The following is a 26,201-nucleotide window of genomic DNA, read 5'->3' as shown; positions in this document are numbered from 1 at the left end:
GAAGAAAGTATATTCCTTTTTATCCCCATTCAGTTTTCTCCAGAGGTCTATCATATGTGCCTTTTCTAAAATTCTGTTTACCTCCTTAACTTTTTTTCTTATTTGAGGTTAGATTTATCAAGTTCAGAAAGGGGGAGGTTGAGGTCTCCCAGTATTATAGTTTTGCTGTCTATTTCTTCCTGTAACTCTCTTAACCTCTCCTCTAAGAATTTGTATGCCTTACCACTTGGTACATATATGTTAAGCAATGATACTGCTTCATTGTTTATGGTCCCTTTTAGAAGGATATAATGTCCTTCCTTATCTCTTTTAATTAAATCTATCTTTACTTTCGCTTTGTCTGAGATTAGGATTGCTACACCTGCTTTTTTTACTTTAGCTGAGGCACAATATATTTTACTCTGGCCTTTTACCTTTACCCCATGTGTATCCCCCTGTTTCAAATGCGTTTCTTGTAAACAGCATATTGTAGGATTATGGTTTGTAATCCATTCTGCTGTCCACTTCTGTTTTATGAGAGTGTTCATCCCCTTCACGTTCAGAGTTATGATTTCTATCTGTGTCTTTTTCTCCATCCTAGTTCCCCCTGTTTATGCTTTTATTTCTCCCTTTCCCCTTCTCCTCCTCAACGAAATTTTGCTTTTGACCACCGCCTTCCTCAGTTTACCCTCCCTCTTTATTCCCTTCCCTTATCTTACCATTTCGTACTTGCTACTTCTCCCCTCTCTTCTGACCACCCGCCTCCCTTTTTTCCCCCCTTCCCCTCCTACTTCCCATAGGACAAGTTAGATTTCTAAACTTATCGGGGTATGTTATTCCCTTCTTGAACTAGATCAGATGACAGTAAAGCTCAAGTACTGATCTTCTCCCTCCCTTCTTTCCCTCTACTATAATATGTTTTTGTGCCACTTCATTTGGTGTAATTTACCCTTTTCTACTACCTCCTTACCACTTCTCTCATAGCCCTCCCTTTATATCTCTTACTTATATTTTTTATCTTTACATCAGTTAATTTATACAGGCATTCACAACCTATGTATATCCCTTTCAATTGTCATAATAGCTGTACCATTCTCAAGACTGACATATACATGTATATATATAAAACATACATAAGCTGATATAATCCCACATAAAGATGCAAACAACCTGCCCTTATTGGTTAATAAGGTTTGTGGGGTTTTCCTCCCTGGTTACCTTTTTATGTCTCTCTTGAGTTTTGTATTTGGAGATCAAATTTTCCACTGACTTCTGGCCTTTTCATCAGGAAGGTCTGGAATTCCTTTATTTCATTGAATGTCCATCGCCTTGCCTGGAAAATTATGCTTAGTTTTGCTGGGTAGTTGATCCTTGGTTGTAGTCCCAGCTCCTTTGCCCTTCGGAATATCATATTCCAATTTCTCCTGTCTTTTAAGGTGGAAGCTGAGAGATCCTGTGTGATCCTGACTGTAGTTCCACGATATGTGAATTTCTTCTTTTTGGCTGCTTGCAGTATTTTCTCCTTGAGTTTATAGCTCTGAAATTTGGCTATAATATTTCTTGGTGTTTTCAGTTTGGGATCTCTTTCAGGGGGTGATCGGTGAATTCTTTCAATGACTATTTTGCCCTCAGGTTCTAGGACCTCTGGGCAGTTGTCTTTGATAATTTCTTCGAAGATACTGTCAAGGCTCCTTTTTTCATTGTGGATTTCCGGTAGACCAATAACTCTTAAATTGTCTCTCCTGGATCTATTTTCCAGGTCAGTTGTTTTCCCAATCAGGTATTTCATATTTTTTTTCTATTTTTTCATTCTTAACGTTTTGTTTTACTACTTCTTGGTGCCTCACAGATTCATTAGCTTCCACTTGCTCAACTCTAATTTTTAATGAGTTAGTGTTTTCATTTTGCTTTTGAGTCTCCTTTTCCAATTGGTTGATTTTACCTCTCAGGGTGTCATTTTCTCTCTTTAGATTCTGTATCTCCATAGCCCTTTCACCAATCTTATTCTTTAGGGACTTGATTTCATCTTCTTTTAGCTCTCTAATTTGTTTTTTTAAATCCTCCTTTAGCTCTTCCAGTAATACTTTTCGGGCTGGAGACCAGTTCACATTACCTTTTGAGGTATCAGACACGTCTACAGTGACATTGCTGTCCGCTTCCATATTGGTATTTTGATCTTGCCTGTCTCCATAAAAAGAATCTATTGCCCTCGGTTTTTTTGTGTTCTTCTTCATGTTTGTTGTTTTGCCTTTTCCTGGCTTTACAACAAATTTCTGCCTACAGGGCTTAGGGCTCTCTGTCCCAGCTTTCTTATTCTGGGGATCATGAGTCTAGAATTATAGCCTTCAGTTTCCTGAGGTGTGGGGGAGGGGTCTGTCTCCCTGGCGTATCACTTCCTATGGGTGCTCTCCATTGCTTTTCAGCAATGGTCTCAGCTGTTTGTTGTTTGAGCTGATCTCTGGCACTTCCCCTGGGTGAGCAAGATTACGACTGGGCTCCTGGTGTTGACCCCTGCCGACTCTGCCCCTCTGGGACTAATGAACTTCTACTATTTGTCCACTGAAGCCCCACTTCTTTCTCCTCTGTTCCAGCTTTCTTTTTTTTTCCCAAGGAATTCTCTGGGTGGGGGGGGAGGGATTAGAGCCGTTTACCTGGCCATTATGTCTCCCGGAAGTTCAAGAAACCGAGTTTCTGGGCTGCAAGCGTCAGGAGTTGGTATTTCACGGCCGGTGGTGTTGCGCTGCCTCTCGTCGCTTCCACAGACTGCTGACCTGCATTGGGAGGCCTGGGGATCTCCACCGGTTTCGGGCGCCCAGCTTTCTCCCAGCCTGTCTCCCACATGGATTTCCCAGCCGGCCGTCTCCACTTTGGTCTGGAGCAGCTCCGCATGCCGCACTCCAAGCCCTCTCCGAGCCTACAGATTTCGTGCCTTCGGCCTTTCAGACTCTCCCGGCTCGGAAATTTGCCCCACGCAGACTGCTCACGGTTTCTGACTCTCTCAAATCTGCTCAAATTCACTTTTTTATGGGAATCTGACAGACCTTGTGAGAGAGTTCCGGTAAGACTCTGCCTTCATGCGGCCATCTTGGCTCCACCCCTCACCCTAATATTAATTTTTAAAAAAAGGGATTTATTATGCACTATCTTTGTGCTACGCACTGTGCTCATTAGAGGAGAGACAGAAAGAGGCAAAAGACAGTCCCCGCCCTCAAGGAGCTTTTAATCTAAATGGGGAGCTCATATCCTAATAGGGGGTGCTACAGTTTAATGAAGGATCTTAAATTATTTGTTTTTAGTTTTTAACATTCACTTCCACGAGATTTTGATTTTTTAATTTTCTCCCCTCCTTCCTTCCCCCCCTCACCAAGACGGCATGCAACCTGATATAGGTTGCACATATACATTCATATTAAACATATTTTCACATTAGTCATGCTGTAAGGAATTAGAACCAATGGGAGAAACCACAAGAAAGAAGAAACAAAACAAAATAACAAAAAGAACAGATCAAATAGTATGCTGATATCTGCATTCAGACTTCATAGTTCTTTCTCTGGATGTGGAAAGCATTTTCCATCAGGAGTCCTTTGAAGTTGTCTTAGATCTTTGCAATGCTCAAAAGAGATATGTCTATTAAAGTTGGGAAAAGAGCTAAGTCTATTAAAGTTAGTCGTCACACAATGTGGATGTTGCTGTGTACAATATTCTCCTTGTTCTGCTCACTTCAGTCAGCATCAGTTCATATGAGTCTTTCCAGGTTTTACTGAAGTCCACCTGCTCATCAACTCTTAAGGAACAATAGTATTCCATTACTTTCATATTCCACTACTTGTTCAGGCATTTCCTAATTGATTGGCATGCCCTCAATGTCCAATTCTTGGCCACCGCAAAAAAAGGCTGCTGTAAATATTTCTGTACATGTGGGTCTTTTTCCCATTTTTGTAATCTCTTTGGGATACAAACCTAGAAGTGGTATTGGTGGGTAAAAGGGTATTCCCAGTTTTATAGCCCTTTGGAGATAATTCCAAATTGCTCTCCAGAATGGTTGGATTAGTTCACAACTCTACCAACAATGCAGTAGTGTTTAAATTTTCCCACATCTTCTCCAACATTTATCATATTCCTGTTTTGTCATGTTAAACAATCTGATAGGTGTGAGGTAATGCCTCAGAGTTGTTTTAATTTGCATTTAATTTGCATTTTAATTTGCATTTTTCTAATCAATAGTGACTTAGAGCATTTTTTTCATGACTATAGATAGGTTCAATTTCTTCATCTGAAACTTCCTGTTCATGTCTTTTGACCCTGGCTTGTGGCAGCACCTTTCTTCCTGTACTGCTCCACTTCCACCAGAGTAAGAAGCACCTTTCACATTAATCCCCCAAGCTTCCTGGGTTAAAACAAACAAATAAAAAAAAGCACTGACCATAAAAAGCTACTGTGTTGACAGGGAAGAACAAAACACAAAGTCAGAAGAGGACAATTCCAAAATGTTTCCCTGTGAAGCCTCAAAGAGAAATATTAATCAGTCTTAGGCCCCAAGAGATCTCCTGGAAGAGGTCAAAAAGGATTTTAGAAATCATATAAGAATTCTGGGAGGCAAGACGGGACAATAAGAAGTAAATCACTGTAATTCTCCCTTATTGATCTCTGGAAAAAAAATAGCCCCCCCCAGAAAAATCCTGGATCAGCAGAGAAAGCAGAAAGATGGGGTTGAGCAGTCTTTTAGCCTGGGAAACTTGGAGGATTGGCAAGAAAGGTCAGTCTCACTCAGATAAAAGAGGAGTGCATTCCAGGACAGGAAATGTTCCAGCAAGCCAGCAACAAGCCCCACCTCAGCAAACCAGCAAAACATGCTTAGCCCCAGGGTGGAGGAGCAGGCAAGGGCCAACACAAGAACTCTCCATGTGCCTTAGCATAGCCAGGGGAACCAACAGATCAAAGCTTGGAGAACTAAAACTTGTTCCAGTATAACCCCGGGCTGGCAGGAGGCCTCCAAGGACCAGATTTCCATATGTTTCAACTCAGCCCAGGGAGACAAGGTGTCTATGATGGCTAGACCCTTATGTGTTTCAGTGAAGTCCCAGGAAAAAGCAGAAAACCCCACCTGGCCTCACCACACACCAGAAACCACCACTGGAAGCCCAGCTCAGCACCAGTTAAACTGCCAGACCTGTACAGTCTCCAGCTGCCAGCACCCGAGGCTCCAGCACACAAAGCCACTGACCAGGCCCCTGGAACTGAAGGACAAGAAGCTTGGGACAGTGGCCCCTTTACTCCAATAGGAGAGCTCAACTTTAAAAGCCAGGAAATAGGCAAACAACATGGACAAATTGCAAAAAATGAATACAGAGCATAGAGAATTTCTATGGGGATAGGGAAGATCAAAACACAAACTCAGAAGAGAACAACATTGTCAATATATGGGACTTTTTTACTGTTTTAGAATGCTGAATTAATTGTCTTTGATTGCAAAGCCCCAGGCCCAAACCCCTATCTACTAGGTGCTAAGCCTATGTGGGTGTGAAGCCCTCAACGTCCTAAGGTTAGTTGCTAAGACCAGAGCCAATAGTAGGACCCTGAGTTCTGGTCTCTCAGAAGACATTGATGATGGCTAAAGAGTGTATAAAACGAGAGAACAGAGCTATTTGCAGAGGCTCTGACTCCTGGAGGAGTGTTGGCACAGGACTCTGGGCAGGTGCTCTAAGAGCCTCCTGGCTCACCCAGATGTTGATGGTTTCTTAGTAACTATGAATTGAATTTGGTCCATTTACAATGTATGTTTGCAATTGTTTGTGTTTGCTCTGAAGTTCAGGGTGCTGGCTTTTTCCCCAGAACTAAGTGAATGATACTGTATGTTGGATTGAAATAAGATTGTTAACCCCCTAACATTACTTTCCTTAGTAAAGCAGATCAAAAGAACCTGTGCTAGCAGCATTCTTGTTGGGCTTGTGTTGGTCTTTCAACCCCACAGCAGCTGCTAACTGAATTGTTGCAACAAATGGCGTAGCTGGGTAGGATCTGCATATTAAAAGGAAAGTATGGCACTTTGGGGTACTGGGGTGGTTGAATGTTTCCCAGTTTTCAGATTGCTCTTTGTACTTAGTGTGGCTATGGTTCTATGGAGACCCAGAAGCAACAAAGGCCTGAAGGAAAACAGGTTGGTGGAAGTGACAGGAGTGGTTTCCCTGGGGCCCAGAAGATAATCCCTCCTTCTAAGGGCTTGAGTTGACAAGCCTGGCTCCAAAGGACTGTGCTGAAAGGGTGAATGTTTTGAGACTGTATTGTATGCAGAGTTTTGAAACAGGAGCAGAGAACTGCCTTTGTACAGACTTCAGAGAAAAATCAGAGAATGGCCTTCATGCAGATTTGGCAGGAGAAGCTGGTGAAGAAAGAGAAAAAGCCAAAGGTGGCTGCCGACATATTAACCCAGACAGAACAGAGGACTGCTTGCATGGGAGCTTTGGAAGGGTGAAAGCAGTGAGCTGCCCTCCAATCGACTCTGATGGGATGAAACTGTAGGTGGATGGTGACTGCCAACATATTGACTGCTTTCTTGAAAACCTTGAGGTAAATGAAAAGGTGGAGAACTGCCTACTTCAAGATCTGGATCCCGAAAGAAGCTAGGAGAGGCCAGCCAGAGCTAGACAACCAGGAATCCAGGGGCTTGGAATTCAGTCCTGGGTCGAGATGGAAACTTTGCAGCAAGGAGCTAAGTGTGCCTTTTTGCTGCCTTCCCCTAGGGCTGTTTGGGACCCAGGAGGGAGGGGTGGATTTGTTTATGGTAGGGTGGGGGAAGTGCCCTAGACCCCACCCTGTTGGATTTATTGCCCAGCTGCCCCTCAGGACTTGGAAGCAGGGACTGGAACAGCATGGAGAGGACAGACCGCCCAACAGAACTTTGGACTTTTTCTTTGAGTTGGGACTTTGGGTGCCAAGAGGAAACATGCAACCATGCAACGGCAGTGTGGGGTGAAGGACCCACCCTCAAGAAGTACTTTACTTGGACACTCTGTATTAACTAAAGAAATTAACTTGCTTTGACCTAGGGGTAGACATTTGAATTGTAAACAAGTATTTTGGGAATGGTTGATTAAAGAGATTAACCTAGGGATGGATTATGTTTATATTGTAAACAAGTATTTGGGAATGACAATGAATGATGTTTTGTTTTGTTGTGAATGATGTGTTTTAGTTTCCTGCTTGATTGGATCACAATGTATAATGCTTCTATTTGTTCCAGGATCCATGGCCCATTTAGATCCATTTAGATTTTTGTTAGGCCATGGACCCTGGAAGGGGTGGTGTAGTATCAATTAAGTTGGAACTTTTTTACTGTTTTAGAATGACAAATTGTGTCTTTGACTGAGCCTTACTGGGTGCATAGCCCCAAACCCAAACCCCTATCTGCTAGGTGCTAAGCCTATGTGGGCGTGAAGCCCTCAGGGTCCTAAGGGGAGTTGCTAAGACCAGGGCCAACAGTAGGAGCCTAAGTTCTGATCGCTCAGATGACCAGAGGCTAAAGAGTGTATAAAAAGAGAGAACAGAGCTATTTGCTTGGGACTCTGAGATACAGGAGGAGTGGCACGTGACTCTGGGCCAGCCATTGTTATGAGCATCCCGGCTCGTCAACCCAGATGCTGGTTTCTTGCTAACTATGAATTGTATTTGGTCTGTTTATAATGTATCTTTGTAATTTCTTTGTGTTTTCTCTGAAGTTCAGGATGCTGGCTTTTTCCCCTGAACTAAGTGAATTTATATGTACACGTTGGCTTAAAGCAAGATTGTTAACCCCCTAACACTACTTTCCTTAGTAAAGCAGATCAAAAGAACCTGTGCTGGCAGTGTCCTCGTTGTTGGGCTTGTGTTGATCTTTCACCACCACCCCACCACCACCCCAACAACAGCTGCTAGCCGAATTGTTGCAACACTCATTGAGGAAATTTTCATTCCTTTTATCCTTCATTATATTCCTTTAGGCTCCTCTAAGCAAGATCCAGAACCCACAAGCTTTTGATCTCACTAAACCCTGGTTAGGCAGCTGCCTTCCTGTCTGTTTCTGTCTAATTTTGTCATCTGTAATCTGTGTTGGAGACAATGATCCTTAAGGCACATTCTCCCAAGTGGAGGCTGATATTGAATGGAAAGAAATTTCCTATAGATTAAAGACTTGCAAGGATATTCTTGACTTTTAGTAGTTATAGAACTCTTAAATCTGCAAGTCTATATGTTTTGAGTCACTTGACTATGTGGTCATGTTCAGGGAGCCAATAATCAGCCTTGGAGAACTTCAGGTAACTCAGTCCTGCCAGACCAGGCTCTGATCTGATCAGATAAATGACACTTCGAGAAAATTATACCTAAAACCCATCAGAAGGCAATTGGCTATGAATTGGCTATTTATTGATTCTGTGTTATCTATAAAACAAAACCAGCTGTCCCTAAAGGGGGAAAAAACCTTATCACCTAAGGGTATAGTGGAGGGAGTAGATGAAAATGAATACTGTAAGAGTTGGAGAAGCACCTCCCTAGAGAAAGCAGCCTCAGGGGTCAAAGAAACAGAGTTAAGCAGTTATATAAATAGAAACCTTTAGGCCATACTTTTTCATACCCCTCTCTCTTTTCCTGGTAAGAACAGCAATAAGCTTGATTGATTCTATCTTGAAGGAGTCCTTCACTATCTTAGAGATTTACATGGGACATTCTGATTGACTTGACCACAGAGGAAAATATCATCCCACAGCAACAAACCTGATATTTAGCGATTTCTATAACCCCTAAGGTTTGCACACTTTCCAATTTTCTTTTCTGCTGATGAATGCTGTTGAGTGACTTTGTACTCTAAGCAAGCCTAAAAAGCTATAAAAATCTAATCTGTACTCTAAGTTGAAATTGCTACCAGCCCAAGCAGTCCTCCTTAGTACACTAATAAACTTCTTTTCCTTTCAGTCCACTTCTCATGTTCTGACCCTCCAATCTTGCATACTTCATGGTACATGAGATACTCCCTAGAATCTCATGGAACCCAGGCTGGAAGTTTCCCCAGTGGTACTCTTGCTAAACATATGTATGAGAAGTATGGGTCATATGCTGCAAATATTAGGGGAAATGGCATTTATTAACAAGGAATAGTGAAAAATTTCAGTGACCTCCTAAGGTATCACTATCTTTCCCCATCCTAAAGCATTGGGGAATAAAGAAACAAAGGACCTTTCTAATGGAGGGCATACTTTGACTGGAACATGAAAGCAGGAAAGACACTAGGGGAAGAAGGTTAAGAGAAACTACATTCCAGAAAAGTACAGAATTAGCTGCTAATTCACTCCCCACCCCTAGCACTCCTCTAGCACCTCTATGCTCATCCTTCCATTGAACCTGAGGAGAAAGGGGCAGGTTGAAAGATTCCTTGGCATTGGGGCAGCTCAAGAAAAGGACAGCCTCCTTTGTCTTCCCCCATAGCAAATAAGACTAAGAATAGTACTTCCTCAAAACAAGGACTTATCCCTCCCCAATGCCTGGTTCAGAAAACATAACACTCAGAGCAGGAAACCATTTCTGTTTATTCTTCCTTTAAAGAGATACCAACTTAGGAAAATAGTGAAGGATTTCCCTAAGCCTAAAAATGTTCCCAGTTAAATGCTGCTCCCCTTTTTCCATTACCAGAGGAAATCTCCACAGTTCATCACCCTTACTGACACAACCTATCTCCCTAGATCAGATCTGTCTGAAGAATTCCTTTCAAATGCATTCTGTAATGGATCTTACCTCAAAACAAACAAGGAATATTTTCTGCAGGTTATGCTGTTACAACCCCTCATCAAGTTCTTGGAACAGTACATCTCTACCATGTACACTCAGCTCATGTTGCTAAACTCATAGCTTTAATCTGAGACGTCATTTACAAAACAGCCTATCATATTTGAGGTCTACCTACCTATTGCTACCCAGATAGACAGACAGACAGATAGATACACACACAGACAATATGCCTTTGGTGTGGTACATTATTTGAAGAGTATTTTGGAAACAGAAGGGCTTCCTTATGTCTACTAACAGTCCAATAATGGCCAGATTCCAGGTGCGAGTCTTTCATGATGCTGTTCTTCAGCCACTAAAAATAACAGTCATGCAAGTCAAAGTACATGCACACTCTGTTTTTATAAATTTCTACTCCAGGAGCTTGAGATCCACTGGATCCACTGGACTAGATAGCTAAAATGAAGGAGGCACAGAAACTTGCCTCACCCAAAAAGAAACATAATTGGCTCCAATGTGATTTCTCCATGGATCTGTATGGGATATAAAAGACCAGGAACAGTACCCTACTGGTCCCTAAGTACAGACCCATTAGTAACAGCCCTACATAGTCTAACCCATTCCAAAAAATATCTAGTTAAGATTTTATCAAATTGGTGGGGAGGGAATTTTTCTGCTGCAATAAAGGACATAAGCATATACTAAGTGCTTAATATGTGCCAGGCACTGTACTAAGGACTTTACAAATATCATATCTCATTTGACCCTTACAACAACCCTGGGAAGTAGGTACTATTATGATCCTCATTTTACAGTTGAGGAAACTGAGGCAGAGCTTAAGTGACATACCTAGGGTCACAGAGCTAGTTAAGTGTCTGAGGCTGGATTTGAACCATGTGGTGTCTTTCTGACTCCAGGCCCAGTGTTCTAGCCATTGCCCTACGTACCTGCCCTGTGAAAAGGCCAAATTTCTCTTGTTCTGTCTGTAATTTATACAACTCTGAAAAACCTATAAGGATTTGTCAAGGACAGAAATACGTCTCTGTAGTCCATCTACAATTAGAATTCTTATAATTTCTAAAGTCTAAAGAGTCTAAATATGCTTTGATTATTTGCATGCTTGATGGCCATAACACTTGCCAAGATTCTTTTGAATGATGTATATCCTATATGAGGAATTCTGTATCAAGTGTCTAGTGACTAAGGGAGCACAGTTTAACAACTCTTCAAATCTTCCACTGTCCCTATTCTCCCCATCCCCAGAACTTAAGGGAAGTGGAAAGGACTAATGGTCTGAAACTTCAACTGGCCAAATTATGGAACAACTTTATTCCCCAGTAGGATGTGCCCCAAACTTGTCATTATATTCTAATCTACCTCTTAAGAATCAAACTGTTTGTCTACCTAGGAAATAGTCACAAGCAGGCCAAGGAGGCTCTAGCTTTGGTTCTAATCAGTATCTACAGACTCTGCTCTAGTGCATTCTACAACAACTATTTTATTGGAAGCTTTCCAGATTTTGTTCAATTCTCAGTTGCCGTGCTCAGGCTCCACCCAGAAGACCACTCTATTGTTTGAAACAAAGATATTGGGATATTGGGATTGTTAGAAGAAACACTTGCACAAAGGAGCTTAGATGGAAAGGGCTTCATCAGGTACTGTTAACTGCTTCCACTACTGTCAAACTTAGAGATACTGATAACTAAGTCTATACTTTCTGGTGCAACCAAGCAATCTCTCCAGAGCTTACCCACTAGAGCATTCAAATTGCAAATCACTCAGAAGGAAGCATCCCCTGAAGCAGACAATTCCAAGGAGTAGACAAAACTCTTCATTGACAGACGATGGGCCACAACATGGACACCTTGTCTTTCTGCTCACTGTGTGTTCTACTTTACAGGCTTTCTACAGATTCAACGCTGAGTTAATTCCACTACATCAAAATAACGTGGCAGCTCTTGCTAGTCATAGTGCTACTCAGGAACTTCCATTCTATTCAAGGCTGCATTAAGAGATGCAAAGTATGCAGAACAAGTAAAGTAATAGCTCCATTATATTTTATCTTGGTCAAGTCATATTTAGATGACATCAGAAAAAGATATAAGGAAACATTCTAGTAGAGGGTGAGTAGGAGGGTAAGATTTGAAAATATCCAGACAAGGACTGGTTAAAGGAATGAGGCACATAGAGTCAGGGGAATTAAGACACAGAAGGAACATAACTGTCTTTCTAATACTGACAGGTTATCATACAGATGAGGGATTCAAGTTGTTTTGCTTGGCCCCATCTGCAGAACTGAGAGAAATGGGTGGACACTGCAGAGAGCCAGGTTTAAATTTGGTGGACATAAAGAATGATTAACAAGGAAGAGATAACAAAAAGTGGAATAGGCTACCTTGGGAGACAGTGGGTTTACTCTCATTAGAGGTTTTCATGAAGAAGATGGAAAACCCACTTGTTAGGGATGCTGTAGAAGGGATCCCTGGTTGGGTAGATTGGACTGGATAGCCTTTAAAGTAGTGGGTAGCTCTTTGGTTCTGTAGTTCTGTTTTGAAGCCCATTTTACTTGGCCCTAGACAACAGAACTAAGAACAGAATGCAAATTGTACAGTCAGGTAGTCTATGATTCCGAAAAGGACAAAGAAATCTGAATAAAAATCATGAATCATTGTATTTCCAAGGTTTCTCTTCATTACACTTTCTTTTATGCTAAGATGTGCTCTCAGATTGAAACTTCTGACCATCGATACTTTCAATAATGTTTCTTTCCCATATGAATTCTCTGATGTTGAGTAACATGTGCCCTCTGGGTGAATGCTTTGCCACAGTCATTACATTTGTAGGGTTTCTCTCCAGAATGAATTCTATGATGTCGAGTCAGGTTTGCCTGCTTGGCAAAGGCTTTGTGACATTCATTACATTTGTATGGTTTCTCTCCAGAGTGAATTTTCTGATGTTGATTTAAGTTGGCCCGCTTAGTAAAGGCTTTTTCACATTCATTACATTTATAGGGCTTCTCGCCAGAATGAATTCTTTGATGAAGATTAAGTTGAGAAAAGTAGCTATAGTCTTTTCCACATTCATTACACTTAAATGGTTTCAATCCAACATGAGTATGCTGATGTCGAGTAAGATTTGATCGTTTGGTAAAGGCTTTCCCACATCCATTACATTTATAAGGTTTCTCTCCAGAATGAATTCTCTGATGTTCAGTAAGATTTGCCCACTTGATGAAGGCTTTTCCACATTCATTACACGTAAAAGGCCTCTCTCCAGAATGATGGGCATAATGAACATTAAATTGTGAAATTCTCCCACATTCATTACAGTTAAAGGGTTTCTCTCTAAAATGAGGTTGCTGATGTTGAGTAAGGTCTGACTTCTTGGTAAAGCTTTTACTACATTTATTACATTTATAATAATCCGGACGGTCTTCAGAATGAATTCTCTCATGTTCAGCAATGTTTACCCACTTGGTAAACGTTTTGCTACATTCATTACATGTATAGGGTTTCTCTCCAAAATGATGGTCATAATGAAGATTAAGTTGTGAAATGTGGCTAAAGGCTTTCCCAAATTCATTATACAGAAAAGGTTTCTTTCCTGTGCAGATTCTTTGACACTTAATTAGCCCTAAATTATCTTTGAAGTTCTTTCCATAGGTGTCATATTTACAGATGTTTTTTACTACATGACTCTGTTCTGTATCTAGGATTGGTCTCAGGCTGAAACTTCTCCCAAATTCATTACCCTCAAAGCTTTTCTCATTACTGGAGATTTCCTTAGGTATGACAGTTTCTTGCTTCAAATGCTCATGGTAGCCTTGCTGCCTCACTAGTCTCCCATAACAGTGAACGGCTTCTCTCAGTTTGAAGTTCCAAGAACTATATTTTCTGGGTCTTTCCATTGTTGCTCCCTGAGGTGATCCTTCCACAGATGTTTCCCACTTTTCAAATGATGCCTTGGCTTCAAGACTGATGTCAGAATCTGAAAGAAGTTTAACAACATCAATGTCGCCTGTGGCAGAAGGAAACTGTTGTGGTAGAAGTGGAATAACAAAATGAGGGGAAAAATGCCTCTGATGAAATCGTTCTTATTTCTATAGCTGCTTTAAGGTTAACAATATACTTTTCTCAAAACAACCCTGTGAAATAGGTAGCAAAAATATTATAATAATCACCATTTTCTGGATGAGGAATTTAAGATGCTCTCAGCCCCTGTCAACAGGTCCTAAAGGTTTTGAAGAGCTTCTTGGATCAACATTTCCAATGTGTTTTCTTTCTGACAGACAAAATGAGCTGTCGCTTGCAATAAACTCCTATTGGCTAGTTTTCATTTACTCAAACAGACAAGTACCTCTTAGGGCTTCACTTTCTAGCATCCATGGCACTTCCCCATGTTCCAACTGGGTGATGACATCTGGTTTGGAAGCTGAAAGCCCTATTCATGGAAAAGAAAAGTGAAATGGATATTTGTGTGGCAGAAAAATCATTTCAAAATACAATCCAAAACTCTACATATTTAGAGAGGAGAGAATAAGCTAATTAGCCACAATTTAAAGGACTTCGAGGGTACTCAGTATTATATCCCCATAAAATAAAGGAGGATGGACCATAGGGCTGAGGAGAATACAAATCTCCTACCTGTGGAAATATTGCACTGGGCTCTTGGCAGAAAATTTGGACACAAAAGGATAAAGGAATGGAAAAGGATAGTATCCAGGTTAATAATGGGGGGAAGAAACTGCCCCATTTTCAGTTCTACACTACAAAAGGATCAATATTCTCTGGCTTCTACACTAAAAAATAAACTCTATTTAATGCTTTTGAAAGCCTATAGTCTTTAAAAATCAGTGATTTTGAGTCATAAGGGGCAAATTTACCAAGAAAAACCAAGTTCCTATAGTTCTCCAGCAACACATCTCTGTATAGGTCCTGCTCAACAGGGTCCAGCTGCACAAGTTCTTCCCAAGTGAAGTCTGGAACAACATCTTTGAATGTCACTGATTCCTGAAACACAAACACATTTCTGCTTGCCCAGGACCAGCTAGTTCCCTACATTATTCATAAGGGTGAGGCTGGCAGCACTGAAGAAATGAATAGTGTGTAAGACATTGATAAAATAGCAAAGTAACAATATAATTTGTAATCTACTAGATGTAGTTACCACGGGCATCACTTATATCCGAATTGGCAGTGGGCGTGGCGAATACAACAGAAGAATGTGATATGCCTCCTGCTTTTATGGAACTTAAAATTCTGAGAAGCACTGAATCCTATTAGACAGCAGGAACTTACCTCTATTAATTAGTCTCACAATTCTTGTTCCTATTCAAGGATCCCCTGGGACATACAGCATGCTGTTAATTTGCTCAAGTCTACCCTTGTTACTTGTCTTCTAAGGAGAGAGGGTGAATTGTAAATGAGACATTCACTAAAACCCAAAGAATGAATAAAACTCACCCTAAGACGGATGTGGTTAACACTAACATCAATCTCACTCCAAATATTAATTTCCAATTAAATACAACATAGTTACAACCCTCTGATATTAATCAAAGATTATTTATTATCCAACAGAATCATTCATACCTCCAATGTTACCAGTTTAATAACAAAATATACTATATGGTCTTTAAAATAACTTCTTATCCATAATTCCTCTCCTATCAACAAGATGCTTTCATCAAAATTTCCCTTTTCTGTCAGTATTAATACATATAGGGAAGAATATGGACTCAAAAATAATAACAATCCCCATCCCATCCCACCAAAATATAAGGATCAGACCAGAAAGTATGGTTCCTCTATGACTAAAGCTAAGAATGAGTCTCTACTCATTTCTTTCCTTCTGCACATTCCTCCTCAAATTCTGGTTATTCCCAGTACAAATATATCCTTTAAAAATCCACCTAAGTCCTTGTTCTATCCAACTCACCTGAAACAAATGAATATATAATCTCCTGTATCCTCCCTTCTATGTCCTGTGCCCTCTTCACTAATAGGAATTCTGATCAACTATGAACTTTTTCCTCATCTCTTTCCATATTATCTCAATGAAAGCTTGGTTGTCACTAAATCATACCATATTCTCCAACGGCTTCTCTTGGATGAACCTCAGCTTTTTTCCACTCCACCAAATATTGAAAAATAAATCTGTTCTTTGTTGCCTGGGACCAGGTCTAGACCATTTCAAAAACCTTCGGAGAGCAAAAATGTCATCAATACATACACCCCTTTCATAAGAGCAGGTTGCAACCAGAAATAACATTCAATTTTTGCCCAATATTTCCATAAATCCTCCAAAGAGAATCTATGCAACATGTTGAAGGCTTTCCACTGCTAACGGTAGGATTTCATGTAAACAGTAAAACCTGGGATATCTGCTATGCTTCCCCTATTGCAAAAAAAAAGTAGGTATCATATTGAATAAAGACACTCTAGTGTCTTTAGTCTAGGCACTAAGTCATAAAATGCCTAATATAGAATATTAGAAATTAGCCTCTTTCCTAAGAAATCAATAAATAAATATTTATTAAGTTCCACCGGGACAGGGTCAGCTAGGTGACATAGGAGCTAGGAAGACTCATCTTTCTGAATTAAGATCTGGCCTCGGATACTTACTAGCTGTGAAACCCTGGGCAAGTCATTTAATGCTGTTTGCCTCAGTTTCCTCAAGTGCAATGAGATGGGGAAGGAAGTGACAAATCCTCATCTGTCAAATGAGCTGGAGAAGGAAATGGCAAACCACTCCAGTATCTCTCCAAGAAAACCCCAAAATGAAGTCACGAAGAGTCAGACATGATTGAAACAACTAAATAACAAATGTGCCAGGCATAATCACCTCAATGGAAGTCTGGCTCTCCCTAAATCAAAACATATTCCCCAAAGACTTTATGGTAGAAGAGCCCCAGCTTCTCCCACTCCCCCCAGACACAATGGCATCCCTGGCAACCCTATCTCTCTGTGTGCCAAGGAGATCAAGTATTTTCTGGCTGAAAGACTTTCTGGGACCTTCTGGCCTCCTCATTATGGGAATTCTTACATTAGTTAAAACTTCTCCAAGAAATGGTGAAAGACAAAGTCAATATCTTCACTTTATTATTCATCTTTCAGAGTTCTTCAGATAAGTCAGTTGAGAGTTGCTGTATCTCCAAGTAGTATTTTCTTAGCTCGTTTCTAGTTTGGCCTTGATTTTTAACAGTTTACTCCCTTCTAGCTAGAAAACTCAACAAATCCTTGTTGACAATAAATATGATAACATGACTTTATGGTTCCTCAACTTCACTAATTTCCTTTTCAAACAAACAAAAAAAATACTATTGTTTATGGTGTGATGTTACTTACTTACGGCCTACACAGGAGAATACAATCGAAAGAGCACTGGATTGGTAGAGAAAGGAGCTGAGTTCTAGGTTTCAGTTCTGCTACTAATTATCTAGTGATCTAGCATCACTTTACTTCTCTGGACTCTATATCTGTTTCCTCATCCATAAAATGAAAGTGTTGGACAAGATGATTCCCTAAAGCCTCTACCAGTTCAAAACACCTAGGAATCAAATTCATCCCTTCATTCTCTCCACATGAATAATATGAGATACTTGATTAAAAGCTTTGCTAAAATTATTTCTGCTGGAATCCAACTGCTTTATTAATATAGATGATCTTAGACTGTTTCAAAGACATACTATTCAGTTTGTAAAGGACTTTGGTACCTCCTCCTCATTTTTGAGCACTTTACTATTTGTAGCAAAGTCCATTTTTGCTACTTACTAACACTTCTATTAAAAAGGTTGGTGAACATCCAGAGAAAGAACTGATGGAATCTGAATGCAGATCAAGGCATGTTATTTTCACTTTCTTTTTTGTGTGTGGTTTTTTTTTTCCTTTTGCAAGCTGTAATTATTTTTGCAAACAGTTTCTTCTTTCACAACATGAGTAATATGGAAATAGGTTTTACATGATTGCAATATATAACCTATATCAAATTGCTTACCATCTTAGGGAGAGAGGGAGCAAGAAAATTTGGAACTCAAAATTTTATAAAACATGAAGGTTAAAAATTGTCCTTACATGTAATTGGAAAATATAAGATATTAAAAATGAGGGGGGAAAAAGGCTGGTGACAGAAGTTCAATAACAAAAATAAGAATTAGTGCTTACTTATGAATTTGAATTTCCATATCACCAGTAAGAAGTGACAGTTGATTATTTCTTAACATCAAATACAATAAAACCATTCAATCAATCAATGAGTGTGGTAAACAAGAATTTATTAAGCACTATGTGCTAGGCACTGTGCTAAGCAAAAGGTATAAAAAGAAAGCAAAAGCATGGTCCCTGTCCTCAGGGAGCTCGCATCCTAGTGGGAGAGAAAACATACAAATAACTAGGCACATAAAAGATGTATACAGTGTGAATGGAAGATAACCTTGGTGGGAAGACACTGGTGACAGGAGGGAATAGTAAAAGTCTCCTTTAGAAGGCGGGATTTGAACTGAATCTTGAAGGAAGCCAGGGAACTGAGGAGGTGGCAATAAGAACATTCCAAGATGGGAGCATCCCATGTGAGGAATAGCAATGTGGCTAGATCAAAAAATAATTGGAGGGGAATAAAGTGTAAGAAGACTGGAAAGGTAAGAAGGGACCAGGCTGTGAAGAGCTTTAAATGTTAAACAAAGGATTTTATATTTGATTCTGAGGGTAGAAGGGAGCCACTAAAGTGTACTGAGTAGTGAGGTGACATGGTCAAATCTGCACTTTAAGAAAATCATTTTGGCAGACACATGAATCTCTAACCAAAACTACATGCACTTTGAAGATGCTTTTTAGTCACCCATTAAAACACAGGCAATTTCTACTCATATTCAGTACATTCATAGATAATGGTTATTCTTGCCAACAAATCATAATCTCTGAGCGTCATTTTCTTCATTTGTAAAATGATAGAGTTGGAATACAACTGTAACACCTTCGATCAAAAATTGTTAGCAAAAAGCATTTAATTAGTCTGAAGTTTAACTTCTTGCTTTTACCATGATCTAGCAAACGCTTTGGAGAAAAAGAAAATCCCTATAGCCCATGTACGGCTTGCGAATTTTAAGGGGAAAGTGGTCCCACAGACTAAAACACAACTTCTTCAACTGCCTAATCCAGAAAGCATGTTTAAAAATGTGTTAGAATATATAACCTTTAACGAGTTACTGGCCAACCCTTTGTTTTCACATATCACGGTTAGAATATCATCAGTGATGTGAAATTATAATTCTAAGAATAGCATTTTGAGTATGACTGAGCATTTGGCTAATTTTCACTGCAGGATTTGTTACCCAAATAACAGAACGTTAGTCCCAGTCCCGGTGAGTGCTTTTACACCTGTTCCTTACTGTTACCATTTAGTAAGCTAGGTTTCTTCTTTTAACAGTTAGTTACATGGCTTGTGTTCCAGAGCACATATTTTGGCACATATTTGCCATGTACTTCAATTGCTCTTTACTTTCCCAAATGTTGGCCTTGTTATTCTAATAAGGAGGTGAAGTCTTTGTGATACCAAGGACTATATTTCATGTTTCTTTTATATCCCTCCGGAAGACCAGCTTAGTACTGAGATAAAAACATAAATGAATGAGTGCAGGTTAAGTAGAGAAGGCACCAGGATGTGAAGCATATTCCCAATGAATCTATCAACCAGGATGGGCTCAGTCTCTTGGGAGAAAATAAAAGACTTAGAACTCTGGACATGACTTGGTTAGACACAGAAGCACTACTAAAAACGAATGAAATGTGAATACACTTAGAACTAAGATGGCATTTTTGGAAAGGGAGAATACATTCCACTCACCTGAAATCTAGCTGGTGGAAACAGAGCAGACTTTTCTTCTTTCTCTGTGTTCCCATCTTGGAGAAAGACAGAATCTTGAGAATGCAAAGCTACAGAGGACAAAGGATGAAAATAGGATCAGTCCCCAGCTCCTAACAAATTCAGAGAGAAAGGTAGTGCTGCCTATGGTTCTAGAGCTCTGACAATGTCTTTTCAGTAACAGCAAGTTTCCAGTGACAGAATTCTGGTTTGAATGCACTGATTTCAAAATTGTTTCTAATATTTTATATCGCAGGAAATGCTTAATTCTAGGTATCTGTCATGGTTACCTCCCCATTTCACAAGGAAATATTTATTTTTATATCTCATAGAATATGAAACGAAATCAATTTTGCTGAGTTTCTTACAGAAAATGGCTTCATAGAAAATTTTTATCTTCTGTCAGGGAGGAAACATGGCCTAGATAAAAGAGCATAGGATGAGAGTTAAAAGAACTGCGATCCAAAAACTTAATCTATTTGTGCAACCCTTATAGCAAGTCAACTGATAATGCATACTATACCTTAATTTTCTCATCTCCAAAACTGGGATAACCACATCAATCTTTCTTACCTCACAGAGCTTTTAAAAATATTTTTTTTAAAAAATAAAAATTATTATTAAGCCCAACACCAAGATTGGTTGATGGATGGGCATGTTATAAACCTTGAGAGGTAATCTCTGTGAAAATTGATTATTTCCGCTGTCACTACACTTATGAACAGTGCATGAAGAACTTCTTCCATTTTGTGGCCAATTGTTTGCACAGCGTCAAGTGATAAGAAAGCGACTAGGCTAGATAACATGAGAGAAGACCAGAATGGAAACTGAATAATAATAGTACCTGCTTCCTCACTCCCCCCAGTCCAAAGATCTCCTTTCTCCTGACTGTGTTTTTCCTTCACTACTGTTTCTCCAACGCTGTTCCTGGATTGTCTCTTCTTATGTCTCACAATCTGAAGAGATTTTGTTCTCTTATGGTATACTTCATTAACTTACCTTCCTCCTTAAGCATTTGGGTCAAATCTTCCACCAAGATGACCACCTCCTCAATGTTCTCTGGATGTTGTGACTTCACCCAAATCCTGATCTCACTGGGCAAGATGGTCAGGAATTGCTCCAGCACCAGGAGTTCCAGGATCTCTTCCTTTGTGTGAATCTCTGGCCTCAGCCACTGAAGGCAGAGTTCCCAAAGCTGGTTCACAGCCTCACGAGGTCCAGCTCTCTCTGGGTATGGAAAACACCTGAAGCTCTGGCGAGAAGCCTCTGGATTAAACCTTTCTCTTTCTAGAATGTTAACATGTTCCCTGGGGAAATTTGTTCTCTGTAACCTGTCTTGTTTATGTATATCCATGATTTGGGAGCTCAGAGAGATGGACATCTTATCCAGGGACAACAGCTCTCTATCTGAGACCATCACAGTGGACTTGATATCTGTAGGGATCCAGTTACCTTCAGACCCAGGCTGGATACTTGCACACATTCCTGAGGGTTTGCTGTTGGCAAGAATACAAGATCAATACACAATCAAGAAATCTTAGTCAAACTATCTATTGTCTAGCTCCTACAAAGACTGCTAAAAGATTTTCAATATACAAATTACCTACAAACCAAGCAGGGGATAACACTGGATCAAGTATACAAAATAACACAATTACATAGGGCATTACGGTTTACAGAATTTTAGAGTTCTTTATGGTTTCCCTATATCAACCATGTAACCATGGCCTAACAAACATGATCTGGTTAGATGAAGAAAACCAAATAACATGGATATCTCCAGACTCTCAGACCAGTGCTCTTTGCCTTTATACTGAAATGAATATACACACCACCACCATTATATAGACATAGACATACAGAGAAACACACAAACTGGATCTGCTTCTCACCACATTCATGTTACTCAAAGCTAAAAAATAAGTATTTTGCCTGGGCTATAAAATTCTACAAGAAAAGAGACTGTATCTGGTATGATACCTTGAATATTGTAGATATGCAATAAATGTTTAATTTATGAACACTGTTGAGAAAGAACAGGGATTTGAATATAACAATGAATCCAAAGCTGTAACAAATTGCATTAGCCTACAATGAACCAACCTAGTTCTATATAAAAAGAAAAATTCTTTGTTTAATAATAACATAGGCCGTACATCCATATGTCTAAAAATGTCCTTATCAACAATCAAAAAAACCTAACATTGGGGGGAAATGATAAATTCTCCTTTACCAAAAATACCTAGATTGTTGGGCATTTCCAAGTAAACAGTCCTATGAGGGGGGGAAGCAAATTTTTTTTGTTTATTGTACGACCCAGAAATTTCTAATTAGAACACTGAAAGGAAACTGTTATTTGTCAAGGAAGAAAAGGGAGCTATTTACGACAATTTATGCACCCACAAAAGAAACAATTACTTCAAGTCACCAAGGAAACATAGAAAAAAGTGTAGTTGTCTAATAGCTGTCCGAGCCAGAAAATCTTATTTCTTTAAATCAAGTTGTTACAAAGAATTCTATTCCAAAATTCAATCCGATTTAACAATCATTTAATTGCCTGCTATGTGAAAGGAACCTAGAAGGCCCTGGAAGGACAAGAACGAAAAGGTAAATCTTCTTAAGAAGTTACATTCTGGTGAGGCAAAACAACATGTATAGATATGTAAATGCAAAATTACATATACGTGTGTGTGTGTGTGTGTGTGTGTGTGTGTGTACACACACCAGTTTCTTTTAAAAATCCCTAAAAACTGGGGAATCAGGAAGGGCCATTGGGCAGGGGCAGAGGATTCCAAGAGACAGAAGTGAGGAGAGAGAGCACTTCACATATGAGGTTCAACCTGAACGAAAAGGCAAAGAGGTGGAATGTCATGTGCAGGAAACAGCACAGCCAATTCAGCTCTAATGCATCATGTGTGGGGAAATCAGTCTAGAAAGACAAGTTAGAGCCAAACTATGAAAGGATATATGTGACAGAGATTGACTTTTATCCTAAATGAGGTAGGAAGCCACCAAAGCTTATTGAAAAGGTGTGTGATACAGTCAAACCTGCATTTTCGGAAGGGGAGAGGTGATATTAGAAGTAGATTCCAATTTTAAAGGCCATTGTAATAATCTGGGCAAAAGGTAATGAAGGACTGAACTAGGGTAGTAGCCTTGTGAATAGAAAGATGAAGGATACAAGAGGTATTGTGGGAGTAGAATCAACAAGACTTGGCAATTATTTGGCTAGGGGAGGAAGGGAGGAAGAGAGAGAAGAAGAGTTGAGGTTGATAGCAAAGTGACAAATCTGGTTTATGATGACTAAGATGGTGGTGCCTTCAACAAAATTATGGAAATTAGGTAAAGGGATGAGTTTAAGGAAAGTGAGACTGTTTCCATTTAGACACCATGAGTTTGAGATGTCCATAGGGCATCCATCTTGAACAGGTCATAAGGGACTAAAGCTCAGGATACATTAGTACTAGGTGCGTAGATTTAGGAGTCATCTGCTTAGAGATAACAGTTGAACTCAGAAGAGTTGGTGAGAGGCAGACAGAGATAGCACTTAGCATAGCACCTGGCACATAGCAGAAGCTTAATAAATGCTTACCAACTGAGAGTAGAGGGTACAGGATCTGGGTTACACTCATGCAGAGAAGTGAGACACGGGTAATGATCCTTCAAAGGAGACTGAAAAGGATCAAACAGATCAAAGATCAACAAATCAGAAGGATCAAACAGATATTCAAACAATATCCAAGAAGGGGTTGTCCACAGTGTTATGTACTATAGAGTCAAGGAGAAAAAGTCACAGGACTTGGCAATTAAGAGACCATTGATAAGCTTGGTGAGAGTTGTTTTAGTTGAGTAGTGGGGTGAGAATCCAGAATGCAAGTGATTAAGAAGTAAGTTGGAAGAAAGGGAAGAAAGGCAAGGTGTACAAATAGCTTTTTCTAGATTTGTTGTGAAAGGGATGAGAGAAAACTGAGAGAATGAAGGGGTCAAGTGAAGCTTTATTTTTAATATTTAATAAATTTGCATATGTCTGTAGCCACAGGGAAGAAGTCAGTAGGAGTTAGAGAGGTGGAAAATTTAAGGAAAAAAAGATGAGCTAAGGGACAAAATCCAAGAGAAGGGAATGGATGGGAATAAAGGCATAAGAATAAAAGAGTTGGCACATTTTTTATCGGACACTGGAGAGAACCAAGAAAACGTTGAGTGGATTTGAGGAATAGAATTGGGGAAAGAAGGAAAGACACAATTGAGAGCCTCTCCTTCCTCTATAAAGTAGGAAGAGAACCTTTGTCAAGAGAGCCACATAGAAATAAATAAATCAATTTAAAAGGAATTAAATTTTAAATAAAATTTTAACAAAAGAGAGAGCTATGTAGAAGGAGCTCTGCTGAGGGGGACAGGGAGGTACTCGGGGAAGAGAAGGCAAGGGAGTAAGCATTTATATATTTTCAACAATAGGCCAGGTGCCATGCTAAGCACTTTACACATATTGTCTCATTTGATCCAACCCTGAAAGGTAGGTATTACTATTACCACTTTACAGTTGAGGAGACTGAGGCAAATAGAGATTAAGTGATCTGTTCAGGGTCACACAGCTAGTGAGAATCTGAGACTGAATCTGAAATCAGGTCTTACTGAATCCAGGCTCAGAACTCACTGCACCAACTCAACCGAATGAGAAGAAAAGGTTCGGCACAGATATCATGAGGAGTTCTACAATAGAAAGCAAAAACATGACCTTGCAGCAGTAAAAGTCCATCTGACATCAGGCAACAAAACCGTGTAGGGCACAGTTTCAGCACTGTTCAGCAGCACAAGAGGAGGTGGATGGCACGAGGTAACCTAGGAATAGGGTCTGGTGAGACATGTAAGGGAACAGGACAAGGAGACAGGAGACAGTATAAAGCAAACCCGTTAATTAGAGTTTTGAGATTCCTAAGGGAGGGAAAAGGAGACCACTGCCAGGGTGATGGACTAGAAAAGCAGGGAGGGTAGAGTGACTTGAGATGCCAGAATGAAGACAAAAAAAAAATAAGTTTAAAGAAAGAAACAGAGGTAGATATTGAAGGATAAAAGATCCGAGAGAAATTTCAGAGCTTTAGCTCATGGAGGTGGAAATTACTGGTGAGGGCGAGATCATATCTGCCTGTGGTTTTCTGTAAAGTAAAAACGGAGTTCCTGGGAACTGAAGGTGACAGACTGGGAGCCCAGGGTACTGGTGATATAACGAGCATTTATCGAGTACTTTACGTGCCAGACACAGTACAAACATAAGTTCGCTTAAGTCCTCGAGTGATGTTAGTCTGCTCATTCTCTCATTCTCCCCCTTTTTTCCATCCTTTCTACCTCCCCTTCTCACTATCTCTTCTCTACTTTAACCAAAGATTCTTCTTGACCCTTTGTGTGTGGCTGTGTCATGGACACTTTTAACCATCTGATCAAACCTATGGAATACGTCAGAATTTTTAAAAATATTCGTAATTATAGGAAATGGTAAATTGAAGTCTGAGCAGAGCGTGTGCGTGTGCGTGTGTGAGACAGATCCCTTTGCAGGTCTGGTAAGGGCTATGGACCCCATCTCGGAATAATCATTTCAAAAATTCATAATTGAACGAAATGCTAGATTTCCGTAAGAGCAGGGTTAAAAGAGCACTTTTGCCCGTCACGGACCCCTTTTCAGAACATTTTTAAATGCATAAAAATAAAATAAACAGGATTACAAATAAAAGTGATACACATTAAAATAATTATCAAAATATTTTTTAAACATCTGAGTTAGAGGTTGGTGGAAATAAGAATGTAGTTTTTTCCTCATTCACAGACACGCCCCTCCTCCCAAAAAAAATTCTATCCACCGACCACGGAGTTCGGCTCGCACTGGGCACCTCCATTCGCCCCTCCCCCAGAGCCCTCTTCCCTCCCAGGGTGGGTGTCACTGACAGTCAGGACCGTGAATGAAGCAGAACGAAGAAGTACGCGAAGAGGCAAACGTACGGAAAGCGGGTGAGGACAAAAGTACTTCGAGCGGAGTTCGCCTACAGCGCTGCGGCTCCCTCCCTGAGCCCAGGCCTGCGCTCACAATCACTGCATGAGCAAGAGTTACGGTACCGAAAAGCCAGACCCCTCAAGTGGGGAACGACTGGGCTCCTCTCGGGGGTACGCGAGGTGGGAACGCCCAGCGAGGAGTCGGAGGGGGAAGGGGAGAGGAGGGGTGCTGAGGCCTGGTCACCAATACCTGTAGTCTGTACGTCTGACTCGCCTGGGAGACCGAGGGCTCACTGACGCCGCTTCCGATCCGACATTTACGGTAATGACGGACACAGAGGGCGGCATCCTCAAGCCCCCAGTGCGCAGACTCCCTGCGATCTACCGTTCCCTCCGCCCTCTGGGCACGCCCTTTCCCGGAAGCTCATCGCTTCCCAACCTTTAAATGGGGGCCGAACCGTGGAGACAGAGAAGCCTTGAGTGCCAGCCTCAGCGCCGGATCTAAATGAATAGTAACATTGTATCCGTCTGTGTGCCGCAGTTTCCTTTTCCGTAAAACGAGGCGTTTGGACTGTTTAATCGTTTTAATCGTGTCCGCGTCTTCGTGACCCCATCTGGGGTTTTCT

At 40.4% G+C, this 26,201-nt stretch overlaps 1 protein-coding gene across 1 annotated transcript; it reads right to left on the bottom strand.

Moving 5' to 3' along the window:
• Positions 1 to 11,864: 11,864 nt before the first annotated feature.
• On the bottom strand, positions 11,865 to 25,923 carry LOC118841804 (zinc finger protein 454-like). The gene is made up of 6 exons (XM_036749449.1): positions 25,826 to 25,923; positions 20,593 to 21,089; positions 19,576 to 19,664; positions 14,618 to 14,744; positions 14,092 to 14,175; positions 11,865 to 13,722 (listed from the first exon to the last, which is right to left on the bottom strand). Exons 1-6 carry the CDS (start codon positions 25,921 to 25,923, stop codon positions 12,488 to 12,490), a joined length of 2,130 nt encoding a protein of 709 aa, XP_036605344.1. The 3' UTR covers positions 11,865 to 12,487.
• Between the last annotated feature and the right edge of the window lie 278 nt (positions 25,924 to 26,201).

This window comes from Trichosurus vulpecula, chromosome 1 (genome assembly GCF_011100635.1).
Source record: "Trichosurus vulpecula isolate mTriVul1 chromosome 1, mTriVul1.pri, whole genome shotgun sequence".
Lineage (NCBI taxonomy): Eukaryota > Metazoa > Chordata > Mammalia > Diprotodontia > Phalangeridae > Trichosurus > Trichosurus vulpecula.
The sequence above is the reverse complement of the archived record's forward strand: the minus strand, read 5'-3'. Positions and strand labels throughout refer to the sequence as shown.